The sequence below is a fragment of the Arvicanthis niloticus genome, chromosome 25, assembly GCF_011762505.2.
Source record: "Arvicanthis niloticus isolate mArvNil1 chromosome 25, mArvNil1.pat.X, whole genome shotgun sequence".
Lineage (NCBI taxonomy): Eukaryota > Metazoa > Chordata > Mammalia > Rodentia > Muridae > Arvicanthis > Arvicanthis niloticus.
In genome coordinates, this window is record NC_133433.1 from 38,392,825 (window position 1) to 38,408,957 (window position 16,133).

General features: G+C 39.2%; 1 protein-coding gene across 1 annotated transcript in view; it reads right to left on the reverse strand.

Annotated features, from left to right (window-relative positions):
- The window catches only part of Alkal1 (ALK and LTK ligand 1), a 30,413-nt gene that overhangs the window by 4,256 nt on the left and 10,024 nt on the right, over nucleotides 1–16,133 (reverse strand). Inside the window, exons 2-3 of the mRNA XM_076923975.1 lie at nucleotides 3,673–3,726; nucleotides 1,008–1,088 (exon numbers count right to left, since the gene is read on the reverse strand). Of these exons, the coding sequence (XP_076780090.1) occupies nucleotides 1,008–1,088; nucleotides 3,673–3,726 (135 nt within the window). The remainder of the gene's footprint in view (nucleotides 1–1,007; nucleotides 1,089–3,672; nucleotides 3,727–16,133) is intronic.

Below are 16,133 nucleotides of genomic sequence, written 5' to 3' on the forward strand. Positions count from 1 at the left end.
GTGGGAGGGCCCAGACCACTGGGGGTGGTGCCACCCCGGGAAAGGTGGTTCTGGGTTATATAAGAAAGCCGTGTAGAGTAAGCCAGTAAGCAACTCCTCCACGGCCTATGCTTCAGTACTGGTTTCCAAGTTCCTACCTTGGCTTGGATCAACAATGGACTGTGATGTGAACGTGTGAGCTGAAACAAACCTTCCTTCCCCAATCACTATCGGTCACTGCTCTATCATAGCAACAGAGAAGCAAACTAGAGCAAAAACTACTGTGCTTAAGTTTTTTCTAGTCATTAAATGTAAGGAATTTTTTGAAGAAAAAAAAAAAATCTAACTCAACACCCTAAGTTAAGTTAAGCACTCCTCAAGGTCATCTAGCTGACAAGAAACACAATGTTCAGAAGTTACTCACTTTAAAAGGAATTTTAAGATTTAGAAAGGAATTTGAAACAGGTGACTCAGCTAACCATACGCTATTATAACTGGGCATTTTGAGTGATAGCCCTTGGGTGCTATGTTTGGAATTATTAACTCCAGTAACTTAAGTATTCAAAAGAGCGTATTGCTCAACAGGCTATCATCATTCACAAACACCCAGCACACACTGTACAAATGACATGATATAAACAACATTTATTTCAAAATAACTTAGGAAGACATAATGACTTGCACTTCATAGACAGCTCACTTTTTTTTTCATTTATGTGAAAAAGTACTTTATTTATACCAAGGAATTTGAATAATGATAAACGGTTTCAGTCCTGACAAACATTCTGGTCTTTAGGAAAATCTGGCTGTTTTTAGATTTGGAAATATTCCCAACCATAATATGATCTCTCATTCCTTATAGTTTCAACACTACACACAATCTTGAGTACTGAAAGGTTATAAATAGCATCTCTTCAAATGTTTAGTCTATTATGTCCCACCCAAAGACAGTTGAAGCATGAAATTATATGCACTTATTGTTAATAACGTATTTTTTTTTTCTTCTAAAGTTTGCCCAGGCAACTTACAAGCTGGCATCGAGCAATCCCTGGTATTGTGATAAAGTCGATGGAAGTGTCTGCGACATTCAGCTGAAAATGTGACAGGCCCTGGAAAACAGGAAAGAATGCTTATTATAAACAGAGGCATGTCTTTCAAACAAATTGCTAGCACTTGTGGATGGAGATGGTGTAACTGTAGTTTCCATCCTTCCTGCCCTTTATAGAACTAGCCTAAGAATTCTTCCCTTTACTCAGGCTCTGTGGGAGGCAGTGAACTTTGATTTAACTTCACTTCACATTCTCAGTATCTCACATCATGGAACCTTCTGACTAGCAGAACTCTAGAATATCTGAAAGGCAGCAGCCCAGACTGAAGGAAAATCTGCAAAAAGCCAACCAAGACAGAGTGACTTCGATTTCTTTGACTTTTTTTTTTTTAACTTAATGGGAAGCAATGCTTCTAATGATGACATCTATTTTTAATTGTAGTAAGGTGTGCTCACTAGCTCATTAGTGTAAGGATTATTGCAAAGTGGGCAGGGCCTTGAAACTACACCAAAACATTTCTCCTTCCACCTGGCCCACGGTCAGCTCCCCAACACTCAGTGGCCACACTTCTTTCTCTTGGGCTGGTTCCACTCCCTGTTTAACATAAGCTTTTCTTGGTAGATATCGCATGGCCCTGGTGTCTCTAACATCTTGGGGTCTCCAAGGAAATTCAGACTTTACTTTCACAGGTCCACACAATGGCCTCTCTGAGCCTCCTTGCAGGGACACTGTACCTATCCTGCCTAGCTTTCATGTATGGGACCATACCTAATAAACCACCACATCATCTGAGAAGGCTTGCAGTGAAGTGGGGTGTGTTTTAAGGAGAAGAGTATGGCCACAAGGAACGCACTGAGCCAGACTATAGTGGGAGAGAATGGGCAGATGGTGTGGATGGGCTGGGGATGAAGGGTAAACTTAGGAAGGGCTGCATTTGGCCAGTGGACTGGAAAGGTATGGGAATAAATCAGATGGCCAATGGCCTTCAGGGACACACTGAAGGATTTAGATTATGCTTCAGCCAAGGCAGCACTGAGGCTTTATAAACAGGAAAGAGATGAGTATATGTCACGCCCCTCCCCCATGCTTTTTTGTTCATTTTTTTAAATCGCTGTTTAATTATAACATTTCTCCCTTCACTTTCCTCCCTCCAAACAGTCTCATATACTCTTACCCATTCTTCTTCAAATTAATGACCTATTTTTCATCAATTACTATTGCATGTATATATTGCGTGTGTGTGTGTGTGTGTGTGTGTGTGTGTGTGTGTGTGTGTGTGTTTGTACATATTCCTAAGTATAACCTTTTGAGTCCATATAAGCTACTTGTATTCATGTTTTGGGAGCTTACTGTTTGACTCCGGACAACCAATTGGTGTGCTATTCCCAGATGAGGAAAGCTGATCCCAGCTTTCTTCAGTTGCCTGTAGTTCTTTGTGCAGGCTTGAACCCTCATGGCCATTTCCCCAGGCAGTTTGGTATATTTGTTGGTGTCCTCCTTGTTCAGCCTATATTTTGGTGGTCAAGTTGGTGATACTTTATGAGTGTAGCTTCTGATGTCACAAGGAAACAGTGTCATAGCAAGGTCCTTGATTCTCGGGCTCTTACAATCATCCCACCCCACTTTCTGCAATGTTTTCTTATGTGTTGGAGTGTTTTGTAGATACAGTCCATGCCATGCATAAGAATAGATGCTAGAGTGTCTTATGACACAATTTTGCTCTTCACATTAACATTGTGAATCATTTTCAATGTATTGTCCACGTTCTAGAAAAGCATAGGATCATATGCGCACACTGCTCTAACTTCTCTACAGCTAATAATCTCAGCCGTCTTTTACTATGTTACATACCAGGCTTGTAAAAGGAGAAAGACACGGGTTTCCCTATTTTTTTCCTACTTATTCAAATCTGAGGGTTGCATCTGTTAATTACCATATTTAATTTAGTTTTTTTTTTTTTTTTTTCTGAGACAAGGTGTCATGTGTCCTGATCCTCCTTCCCAGACCAAGTGGTAAAATTACAGTTCAGTGCAAACATATCCATTTGTTAACTTTCAAATGATGTTGCTGAGTATCATACAGAGACACCTGCAGATAAGGAAGTAGCCATGTTAAAGTAGGTGTGGCCTTGCTAAAGAAAGTGTGTCACTGTTGGGGGAGGGGCAGAATTTAAGGTCTCCTCTACTCAAGCTATACTCAGTGTGTCAAACATTCTCCTTCTGCTGACTAATATAGAACTCTCAGCTTGCTCCTCCAGCACCATGCTTTCCTGCACTCTGCCATGCTTTCCACAATAATGATAACAATGAACTGAAACTACATGCCAGCCCCAATTAAATGTTTTCCTTTATAAGAGTTGCCTTGGTCATGGTATCTCTTTACAGCAACAAAACTCTAAGACACATGATTCTCAGTAAATCCTCCTTCCTATTTTTCTGTAAAAAGTACTCTATAATTCTCTTACTTATTGAGTTCTTGTGCACATTACAGTCCATACAAATCAATAGCAGTTGACTGAAACACAGATGAACTACAAGCATCTTCTAGACATTAATCTTCATAGCTCCATTGTCTAAGACTGGATTCTATATAAAGTTTTTGGGTTTTCTTTTGTAACTGAGTCACTGAAATAGCATACGCTTACCTGTGAAATGCTTTATGAATTTGTCTTTCAAGGTCAAGTCTCTTGGGAATATTTCTGAAAAGAAAAAAAAAAAGGACTTTGTAGTTTCCAGGATAGATTTCCACTATTAAAACATAAATATAGCACTAAACACACAGATCCATGTAGTGTGCACAGCTGATCTCAAATCTCTTGCTCTGGCCCTAATGATATTCCAGGGCTCTAGAGCTCTAGCAGAATTTCCTGCTTTCTCTACAGCTCTCCCAGGGAACCCTACAGACCACACACAAATGTAGAGATACTCCTGAATGCTGGACTCTCTGGCTGCCCAGAGCTCCTCCAATCCTGTTTCTGAGCCTCAGTGAATAGGAGCATTCTTTAGCCCTTGCATAGCTTTGGTGGTTTGAATGACAATGGCCCACAATAAGCCCACTGGGAGTGGCACTATTCAAAAATGTGGCCTTGTTGAAGTAGATGTGGCATTGTTGGAGAAAGTGTGTCACTAAGGTGTGGCCTTTGAAGTCTCAGAAGCTCAAGACAGGTCCAGTGGTTCACTTGCTCTTCCTACTGCCTATTGATCCAACCGTAGAACTCTCAGCTACCTAGCCAGTACCATGTCTGTCTAGGTGCCACCATACTTCCCACCATTATTATAATGAACTAAACCTGTGAACTGTAAATCATCCCCAGTTAAATGTTTTCCTTAAGAGTTGCTGTGATCACAGTATCTCATCACAGCAATAAAACCCAAACTAAGACAATAACCTACCTCTAGTAGTCATCCTTAACTTTTTCCTCTCCACTCCATCAGACTATGAGTGAATTTGCATATTCCTTCTTCGAACTCCATCTGGATTCTTCCATTTCTATTGTCTACTAACTCTGGCCGGCCCAGATATTATACTTCTGTGACTGTCATTAGACAACAGCCTTCTAACCTGTTTTGTCCTCCCTATAGTTCTTTCTCCAGAATAGCAGCCAGAGCAAGGGAGCTGAGATGCTCTTGGGGTCATGCATGAGATTGACCCACTTACATGGCTTTCGCTTGGAATGAAACACAACTTAAAGAACAGGCTTCAATTCAGACTTCACTGGTACTCACTAAAACATGCCATCCAGAAAATGTAGTTTATAAAATCTACTAGGAACACACACATATATGTAGTAGAGGAGAAAGTACACTTAATGAATACTTAAGCCTTGGGGTCTGTTGCCAGTTGTATATTTACTTTTTTTCTTGCAAAACAAAAGCAACCCCCCCCACCAAGATTTGCACTTATTTAATTTGTGTATGGCGGTATGTGTAATATAGGATCTATGTGGCAGTCAGAGGACAAATTGCAGGGCTTTGTTCTCTCCTTCTAGCATGTGGGTCCCAGATATCAAGCTCATATCATCTGGCTTGACAGCAATCATCACCCTTACTCACTCAGCCCTCTTACTGGCCCTGCCAGTTGTACATTTACACTTATTAAATTTTCCTTACATATTGACTTCTTTATAAACCACAGATACTATGAATGAAGCATGGAAGGCATTTGTCATTCTGGATGAATCAGAGTTCACGGAGACTGAGCAATGTTGATGGAGTCTCAGGGGAAGTAATGGCCCTTTATATTCCAGGAGGTGAGGAATGTGTGAGAACCCTTCTTGTAGAAAAGCTACCTTCACTAGCAGTGTGTAAGATCAGAGCATGACTGTGAGAAGGGAAAGAAGGCAAGAGTTCAGGGATCCAAGCTTGCTTCTGTGTGACAGTGATCACTGACATTTTAGAAATAATCAAACACTAGTTGTTTGGTGCTGAATGGGTAAGAGCATTTACTGTGCAAGCATTAAGACCTAAGTGCAAATCTCCAGTTCCCAAGTAAAACGCTTATCATTGATGTTCCAACCTATAATCTCATCACTGAAGGGAACTGACAAACCATGGGTAGTCACTGGCTGGCTGGCCAGCCTAACCAGAGAGCCACACTTTTGATTCAGAGATGCCATCTCAAGGAAATAAGGCAGAGAATGATAGAGTTGTACAATGTCTTCCTCTAACATACATGTATACACATGTGTATACACACCTGAACAATCACATGCATATGTAGAAACACTGATATAACACACATAGAAATAATAAATACTATTTGATACTATTTACATAGTCTGCAAATTACATATGTGATAAGAAAATGATATCAAATGGATTGTTTCTTACTACCCAAAGCTTTACTTCTTACTACATGTTCCACTGGTCAATGGAAGCATCTAGGAGCTTCTTGTAAGTACACCACCAGACTGTTTTCCAATGGAATATGGTATGTTTGGAGCAGTTCCCACGTTGTAAGCAGTGTCCGTGTCTGCTTTGGATCTACAGAGGACTAGTATAGTAATTGGCCGCTTTCTGAGACTCTAAATATAGAGAAAATAGATGCATTTCCCTTAAGAAATGACACAACCCAGTCAGCCTTGAACATCTGCAATTCTTGCATTTTGAGGCTTAACCACTGTATACTGAATATTTGGGGGAAAATGTGTCTGAATTAAGTGTGTACAGACCTTTCACTGGTCATTAATCTCTAAGCAATGTTTAATACTACTATTTACATAGTATTTAAGTTGTGTTCAATATTATAAGTAATCTAGAATAAGTTCAAGCATTCAGGGGGCAAGTGTATGTTATATGAAAATACTACAGCAGTTATATAAAAGACTTGAGCTGCTGTGGCTCATGGCAACCACAGAGGATTTTGGAATCAATCCTCTATATATCAAGGAGAGGCTGTATTGATTTAGCTTCCCAGAGTTAACACAACAAAATTTCAGAAACTGGATGCCAAACATTACCAGAAACTTACTGTCAAATAATTCTGGAAGCCAAAAGTCTGAGATCAGTATGTCAGCTGGGCAGTTCTCTGTGTAGGTTCAAGAGAAAGCTCTCTCCAGTCCGTTTTCAGTTTCTGTGGTTCCCAGAGCTCCTGGCATTCTGGGATGTCACTCAAGTCTTGCTTTTGTCTCCATAGGGTACTCTCCTTTATCTCTGGAGCTTCATATGCCCATCATCTTGTAAAAATTCCTGTGAAGCTGAACCAAGGGTCTTCTCTTTTATACTCTGACCTTACTTTAACTAGCTAAATACCCAGGTACCCTACTTCCCAATAGAGTCATGTTCCCTGTGGCTCAGGGCTAGAACATATTTGGAGAGAATATACAGTTCAACTCATATGGAAATCTGAGTCCACTAAACAAACTGAATTTTATGATGTGAGAGTCTATTATAATTCTTTGGGAAAGAGACCAGCATTGGTCAAGTTAGTTACTGTGTGCTGTAAAGATCTACCTACCTGCAAAGTTCCCCAATGAACGATCCTCTAAACAGGACATGTTCCATGTTCATTGTTACTATTTTATCATTTGACTGTTTCAAACATTTAAATAATAAAAAACTTGTTCCAGGTCACTTAGACTATTTCAGAGTGGTTTGGTCACAATGGTTAGGTTTTACTAGTTTTCTAAAAGCTTTTGAAAACAAAAAATAATTATTTGAGAAATCCTTTTCTCCTCACAACTATCCTTAAAGAGACAGAGTTCCTAATACTACGAAAAACAGAATATTTAAGATCTCTATTAGTTTTAAGAGAGTGTTTATTTTTATTTTTGTTTTTCTTTGATAAATTCATATACAAACATAATGTGTGTAGATTATATTCATTCCACTTCTCTCTCCACCTCATACTGAACACTCTCATCCCTCTCTCAGCTTTAAGAGTGCTATATTTTTATTTTAGTCATTTTTATATCTATGGATGTTTTGCCTACATGCATGTCTGTGTGCTGCACGCATCCTTGGTGCCCAAAGAGGCCAGAAGAGAATGCCAGATCTCCTGGGACTAGAGTTACAGATAGTTGTGAGCTGCCATGTTGGTGCTGGGAATCCAATCCAGGTCTTGTGGGAAAGAAGCCAGTTTTATTAACTACCGAACCATTTCTCCAGTCCAAGACTGCTATATTTTTAAAATAACTTTTTTTATTACTGAGCAGATTTAGAGGTCCAGAGAGTTTTACACAGTTTGGTACTCCTAAGCACTCTACACCACACATCTCTTTTGATCACTGTGCTTCAACTTATTGCAGTTAGTGAACTTGTATGAATACTTGGTCACCCAGCAAGGTCTGTATTCTCTGAATTTTCAGGTAGGCTTGCTTTTTACTAATACTTCCACCTTAGGGTCTCACATTACAATCATCTTCTCTTCTTGAGGGCTTCTAACTCTGATGGTTTTTCAGTGTTTCTTTTTGTTGTTGTTACTGTTTTGAGACAGGAGGCTCAGCTGATATGGTTGCTATCTATGCTAGCCTAGCCTTCAACTTGTGATTGTCATACCTCAGTCCCCCTGAGATCTCTGATTGCTAATATCACAATCTGATATTTTCCAGGGTTTCTGTGTCTTCAATAGTTTTATGTAGTCCTGGCAAAAAAAAATTTATCAAAATGTCCTTTTGATTTGTGCTTTTCTTATGATTAGACTGGAGTTATGGGTTTAAGAAATATCTCTTAGTTAAGAAATCATTTTAATCTAATCAAGTACACATATAGTCAGCATAACTGTAGTTGCTGATGTCAACATTTTTCATCTGGTGTAGGGTAGCATTTATCATGTGTGTCTCCATGGCAGAGTTTCTGCTTGCCCTTATCTAGAAGGCTGTAACTGTGTTCTATCTGAATGTTAGGGAGACTGGTTCTTTCTTCTCCTGAGCATGCTTATGTGAACAACTTAGAATGATGCATGGGGCATGTCTCCCCCAGGCGGTCATCTATTTTAACAATGTGGACCTATAGATGTTTATTTTTTTACATTGGATTACATTCTAACACTGCTTTCTTTATTCTCTTAATGAAATAAAAAAAGATCCAGTTTGAGCCATTTTGGTTTTGACATGTTTGACATTTTGTAGGAATTTGGCCATTTTTATTGTTTTATGTATTACTTTCTATTTTTCTGGCTCTCCTGTAGCTGCTAGGCTTATCCAGTATAACTACCTGCCCTATTGCTGTCCTAACCATGGAATCAGGTTTGTTGGCAGGGAAGCCTTGCTCCTTTAATTACAAATGGTACTGAGTGTTTGGATGATAGTCCTATTGAGATATGTTGCTTCTATGACTTCTTAGCTGATACAAAGAAGTATATGGTATTAAGGAGTGACCTGACTTTAATATGTTCAGTGTTTAAATTACTTTTACACCTTCACTGGGGTGGTAGATAGAATATATTTTTACGATGTATGGCAGTAGTGCATGGACTCACCTTCTGATTCTGTAAACATTCTTTTATTGTTCCTCAGTCATGGTGTTTGTTTGTTTATGGTGATAGAAAAGGAATTAAGACAACGAAGTGTCTAAGAGCAAAAGTTTGAGTTTACTGGGGTGCTGAGGGCCACGTAGGAAGAATGACAAAGGGCTTTAGAATTCATGGAATTCAGCTCACCACTTACCACTGCCACAATGAATGTGCCTTAACATGGCATGACTCCGAGGACCATGTGTCCTAAGGACTTCATGTTGCTATGAAGTTCCACTCTGCCTGTTGCCCTAACATCCCTCTTGATCTAAGAATTGTATGAAAACTTTAACGGGGCTTCCAGCCCCTCATTGGGCAGTATGTCTGCCACTCACAGTAATAATGCTTGATCTCTTTCATACATTGGTGCTGGAACAATTAGTGATTCAATCACCATCCTAAAGAAGAACTTAGAGACCTAGGTGGTCAGCAATGACCACCAACCTTAGAAAATAGTTGGAAAAATAAAATTGTTAGTGAAGCTAGGTTGAGATATTCTTACTACTGGCTAGAAAATCTTAGGGAAGAATTTAAAGTTCAGAAAGGCACACTCTTATTAGTTAAGCTGGGGACCTTTTATGGTCCGGGAACAAGAACAATGGCAGCACTGGCTGACTCGACTCTTATTGGTGATTGATTTCTTACACCCATTTTTGCCCTTAGCTTCCTGAAATGATTTAATAAGAATTGCTAAAGAGTAGATGTGCATTCTTGGGATTTAAAATAGATATAGCTGATTTTTATATAAAAATTTAGATTTGTGATTCTTTTAAGATTCTTATAAGATTAATTTTAAAGATAGATAATAAAATAATTACTCTTCTTTGTAACTGGAAATTGCTGTCTGAGAAAACTACCTTGTGTGCTTACACTTTGTTAATCTAAAACAAGTTGCTTAAGTTATGAATATACGTGGGTTAGGAATAATTTGTTTTCTTTACCTGAACTATTTAATGTTATTTCTTATAAAAGTATTGGGGACACATACTGGCTTTTTCATAAGCATTCATTGGTAGAAAACTAGAATGTAATCACATTGTGATTTTTACTGCTTAAAAGATTTTGCTGGGATATATATGCTTTGGAAGAAGAAAATAAAATGTGGGTTTGGAACATTGTTCCTTCCACTCATCAACTGTGCGTGTGTGTGTGTGTGTGTGTGTGTGTGTGTGTGTGTGTGTGTGTGACAGTATGTTGGAACTTTGTTCCATGCATCAAATCTGTATGTATATATACATGTAAAGCTTGTTTAGATGTGTGTTAGAGCTTGCTCCATCCACCAATTGTGTGTATATATGTATGTGTGTAAGTGTGAAATGCTTGGAGCCTGCTTGCTGGAGCTTTGCTCTAACCATTCAATGTGTAAATATGCATATGTCTGTCTATAGGTCTGTAGGCATGTATGTATGAATGCATGCATATATGTATATATGTATGTTTATATACAAATTCATGTATGTATCTATTTGTATGTATGAAGTTATTAGAGTCTTCCTTTTGCTTCATTCACTAAGTGTGTGTGTGTGTGTGTGTGTGTGTGTGTGTGTGTGTGTGTGTGTGTGTGAAGGTTCTATCTTTTCTTCTCTTTCTCGGCAGCCCCAAGGAGCTAAGAGTTCAGAGTTTTCACTGGCCACAGGGAGTGCCAGCCCCAGTAAATTAATCTTTGTTCCCTCAGAGAAATGTTTACTGAGTAATTTCACTAATTGCTGGCTGCCATTGACAGCAGTCCTTGTCAATATCTGGAGTGACCCCCCATCAGCTGCTTGCCTCAGTTTACCCACCCCATAGATGCCAACAATAGTAATTAGCACTGGAGCCAGAAATAAATAATAGAGAATAGTTGTGAAGGCAGGACACAGGTTCCTGTGAGAAAAGGTCAGGTATAAGGTATCTGTGTTGAAGACACAAAGCATGTGGTTATGTGAATATAGAGTAAGGGAAGAAGGAGGAAAGGAGATGTCCCTTAGAGGCAACAGGTAAAACAAGAAAAGTGAATGTGGTTACACAATGAGGTTTCTGGGAAACTCCAAAAGAAAGAATGAAACCTTGGATGAGTGAAAGCTTGTCAGAGAAGCAAGTAAGAATAGGGATTGACATTAGGGGTTCACTTAATGAAAGTGTAGGGTTCAATATCACCAAAGCCTCCTGGAGGACAAGAGAGATAGGGATCACCTGCCCACTGCCCACCAGGAGTGACAATGCCAGGCTGCATAGTTTACAAAGGGTATGGACTCATAGGTGAATGTGGCAGAGGAGTCCTTCCAATCTAGATCTGGACCAGGGCTGCTTTGAGTGTCTGTGACACTCTCTCAACACTGCAAGTCTGCAAGATCTGCTACAGCCAGGGCAACAGGTAGGACACCAACTCAAATAACCACAGCAGCTGGGACCCCCAAGTTGCCCAGCAGTCATAAGGGCCCTCCCATCTACATGAACACCATTTCCCTACAGGTATGCACCTGCATGGGTGTAGATCTGCCTGTCTGCCCCTCTCTATAACACTGCACAATCTGCAAGTCTCCCAGGAGATCAACAGCAGTCAGGGCAACAGTCTACAGGTCTCCCAGGAAATATGCTGTAGCCAGGGCTACAGATCTCCCAGGAGATCTGCTACAATCCAGGGTCACAGGAGACAAGCTTCAGAAAGAGACACCTAGGCAAGCTAACCCCAGAGATAACAAGATGGCAAGAGGAAAGCCCTAGATCATAAGCAACAGAAGCCAATATACTTTGACAACATCAGAACCCAGTTCTCACACCACAGTAAGCTCTGGATACCCCAACACACCCAAAAAGCATGATCCTGAACTAAAACCCTATCTCAAGAAGATAATAGAGACCTTTAAGGAGAATATAAATAAATCACTTAAATAAATATAGGAATATACAGGTGAACAGGTAGAACAAAATAGAGAAGAAACAAGCAAACAAACAAAATAACTCAAAGAAATAGAAGAAAACGCAATCAAACAGGTGAAGGAATTGAACAAAGTAGCTCAAGGCCTAAAAACTGGAAATAGAAACAATAAAGAAATCACACATAGATGAAACCCTGGAAATGGAAAATCTAGGAAAGTGGCAGGAGCTACAGATGCAATCATCACCAACAGAATACAAGAGATAAAAGAAATAATCTGAGGCATAGAGATACCACAGAAGATATTGACACAATGGACAAAGAAAATACAAAGCATAAAAAATTTCTAACCCAAACATCCAAGAAATCCAGGACACAATGAAAAGACCCCCAGACAGAGTTATTAAATTAACAGGCTGGCAAGCCAAGGACCAGTAAGATTCTGCATAGAGCCTTTCCAACCTAAGACAGAAGTGCATTACATTGGATAATGCATATTCCACGATGGGTAAGGAAGGCATTCTTGTTAGAACAACCTAAGACAGGCTCACTCTTTTTAATGAAATAAAAAAAAAAAGGGAGGGAGAGGCAGAGAGCCTTTGGGGCTGCTTGGCAAGAATCTGATATGGGACAAACACAAGAAAATGGGCTGCTTGGCAGGAATATGACACTGGCCAAGGACAAAGAAGTAGGCTTCAGGCAGGAATCTGACATTAGGCTAGAACAAAGAAGTAATTTTCAAGCAGGAATCTAAATATTAGGCTAGAACAAAAGAGTAACTTCAGACAGGAATCTAGATTTTAGGCTAGAACAAGGAAGTAGGCTTCAGACATGAAAATGACTTTGGTCTAAGACAGGGAAGCAGGGTCAGATATTTTGGTCATCCTGATAAGCCCTTAGAAGCTATGATCATGAAAGTGTTTGTGTAATTGGGTTTAATGCCTTGTTTGTTCTTTGACTATTTGTGTTTACCATCTTGCTTGTTCCTTGACTATTTACATCTATTGTATTGCTAGACCTTCAATCTAGAACTGACCTTAATACATGCATGTAATTAAAATGGTATAAAAACAAAAAGGAGGAGGGGGATAGGATAGGGGTGTTCTAGGGAGGGGAAATGGAGAAAGGGGATTTCATCTGAAATATAAATAAATAAAATATCCAATAAAAAAGAATAATAGAAAGAGAAGAGAATGATTCCCAGAAAAATAGGCAGAAAATATCTTCAACAAAATCATAGAAGAAAACTTCCCCAACCTAAAGAAAGAGATAGCCATAAAAATACAAGAAGCCTACAGAACACCAAATAGATTGGACCAGAAAAGAAAATATTCCCATTACATAGTAATCAAAACACTAAATGCACAGAGCAAAAAAAAAGAATATTAAAAGTTCTAAGGAGAAAAGACCAAGTAACATATAAAGGCAGACCTATCAGAATTATCCCAGATTTCTCAACAGAGACTCTAAAAGCCAGAATATCCTGAGCAGAGGTCATGCAGACTCTAAGAAAACACAAATGTCAGTCCAGGCTACTGTACCCAGCAAAACTCTCACTCATCATAAATGATGAAACTGAAATATTGCATGACAAAAACCAAATTTAAACAATATATATCTACTAATCCATCCCTACAGAGAAGGAAAACTCCAACTCAAAGAGAATATCTACACTGAAGAAAAATTAATCATATCACAACAAACCCAAAAGGAGAGACTCACACAGACATAATATCCCCTCCAACAACAAACATAACAGGAACTAAGAATCATCTACCTTTAATATCTCTCAATATCAACAGACTCAATTCCACAATAAAAAGACATAAACTAACAGACTGGAAACGCAAGCAGGATCCAACATTTTGCTGCATACAAGAAACATACCTCAACAATAAAGACAAATGTTACCTCAGAGTAAAAAGCCATAAAAATATTTTCCAGGCAAATACTCCTAAGAAAAAAGTGGAATTCCCATTCTAATATCCAATAAAATACTTTCAACCACAAGTTATCAAACAAAATGGAGAAGGACACTTCATATCCATGAAAAAAAAAACAACTCTATCAAGGGAAAGTCTCAATTCTGAACATCTATGTCCCAAATGCAAGTGCATCCACATTCATAAAAAAATTTTTTTTTACTAAAACCCAAAACACACATGGAACCTCACACAATAATAGTGGGAGATTTCAACACCCAACTCTCACAAATGGACAATTCATTGAAACAGAAACTAGATGAAGACACAATGAAACTAATAGAAGTTATGAACCAAATGGATTTAACAGCTATATAGAGAACATTTCACCCTAAAACAAAAGAATATATCTTCTTCTCAGCACCCCATGCTACCTTCTCCAATACTGACCATATAATTGGCTGTAAAACAAGCCTCAACTATAGACCCAGTGGTATATAACTATACCACTCTTAGACATATACCCAAAGATTCCCCCACCATACCAGAGTACCACATGTTCCACGATGTTCATAGCAGCCTTATTTATAACAACCAAAAGCTAGCAACAACCCAGATGTCCCACAATGGAAGAATGGATACAGAAAATGTGTTATAGTTACACAATGGAATACTACACAGCTATTAAGAAGAGCATCATGAGTTTTGCAGGCAAATGGATGGAACTAGAAAATATCGTCATGAATAAGGCAAACCCAACCAAAAAAGATATATGGATTGTACTCACTAATAAGTTGACATTAGTCAAAAAGTACAGAATACCTGGGATACAACCCACAGAATTTAAGGACTTTAACAAGCAGAAAGGCTGGTGAGGATGCTTCTATCTCACTTAGTAGAAGAAAGAAAATAATCACAGGAGGCAGAGAGAGGGAGGGATTTGTGTGGGAGAGGGGAAGGGGAGGAGACAAGGGGAATAGGATCAGGTATGAGGGTGTGGGGAGGGGACATGAGAGAAGCCGGAGAGCCAGAAGAATAAATAGAAATATGCAACCCCAGAAGGTGGGAGGTGGAGAGACCCTTTAGAAAGTACCAGAGATCAGGGAGGTGAGAGACTCTCAGGACTCATTGGGAGTGACCTTAGGTGAAATGCCCAACAGTAGACAGAGGGAACTTGAAGAGTCTACCTCCAGTAAATAGACAGGGATTCCTGACAAGGCCAACCCACAGACAAATTTTTTGACCCAGAAGTATTCCTATCTAAAGGAACTGAAGGCACAAAAAATGAAGAAGAGACTGTGGGAAAAGTGGTCTAGTGACTGGCCCAACTTGGGTTCCACCTCATGGGGTGATACCAAGGCCTGACACTATTACTGATATAATGTGCTTACAGACAGGAAGGAGCCTAGCATGGCTATCCTCTGAGAGGCCCAACCACCTGCTGATTTAGACAGGCACAAATACTTACACCCAACTATTGAACTGATGTCAGAGATACCTATGGTTGAATTAAGGGAAGGATTGAAGGAGGTGAAGAGGAGATGGCAACCCCATAGGAAGACCATCAGTCTCAACTAACCTGGACCCCTGAGATCTCCCAGACACTGAGCCACCAACCAGACAGCATACACAAGCTGGTCAGAGACCTCCCAACACATATACAGTAGAAAACTGCCTGGTCTGGCCTCAATGGGAGAAGATATGCCTAATCATTGAAGAGACTTGAGGCCCAAGGGTTTGGGGAGGCTTGGTAGTGGGAAAACATCCTCTCAAGAGACAGGGGGTAGGAAGAATGGGATGAGGAACTGTGAGAGGGGAGATGAGGAGAGGGAGGAAATGGCTGGATTGTAAATACAGTTTTTAAAAAAGGTTACACTTCTGATTGAGCAATACCAAACTTATAAAGCCTTTGATTAACATTTTTAAAAAAAAAAAAATTGTATAAAAGCAAAAAGGAAAAGGGGGCATGGGATAGGGTTTTTTCTAGGGAGGGGGAAATGGGGAAAGGGGATGGCATCTGAAATGTAAATAAAATATCCAATAAAAAAAAAGAAAAAAGGTTTAGTTGTGTTTTGTTTTTCTTTTCTTGATTTGTCTTTTTGAAAAAAACATCAAGGTTTAAACAAGTATAGAGTTAATTTATATTTGTCTACAACATAATAAGTACATTTCATGGCATAAAGATGCATCCTTGGAAATTCAAACCACACACTTATTGTTTATATAAGTGCCTTAGATAATTAAACATAATGGTTATGCCATCTAGCATAAAATAAACTACTTATAAAATTCATAATAATGTTTATTTATAATAATATCCTAATAATTGTAATTCCATTAGCCCGACCATGACCAAGAATATAGCCACCCGTGACT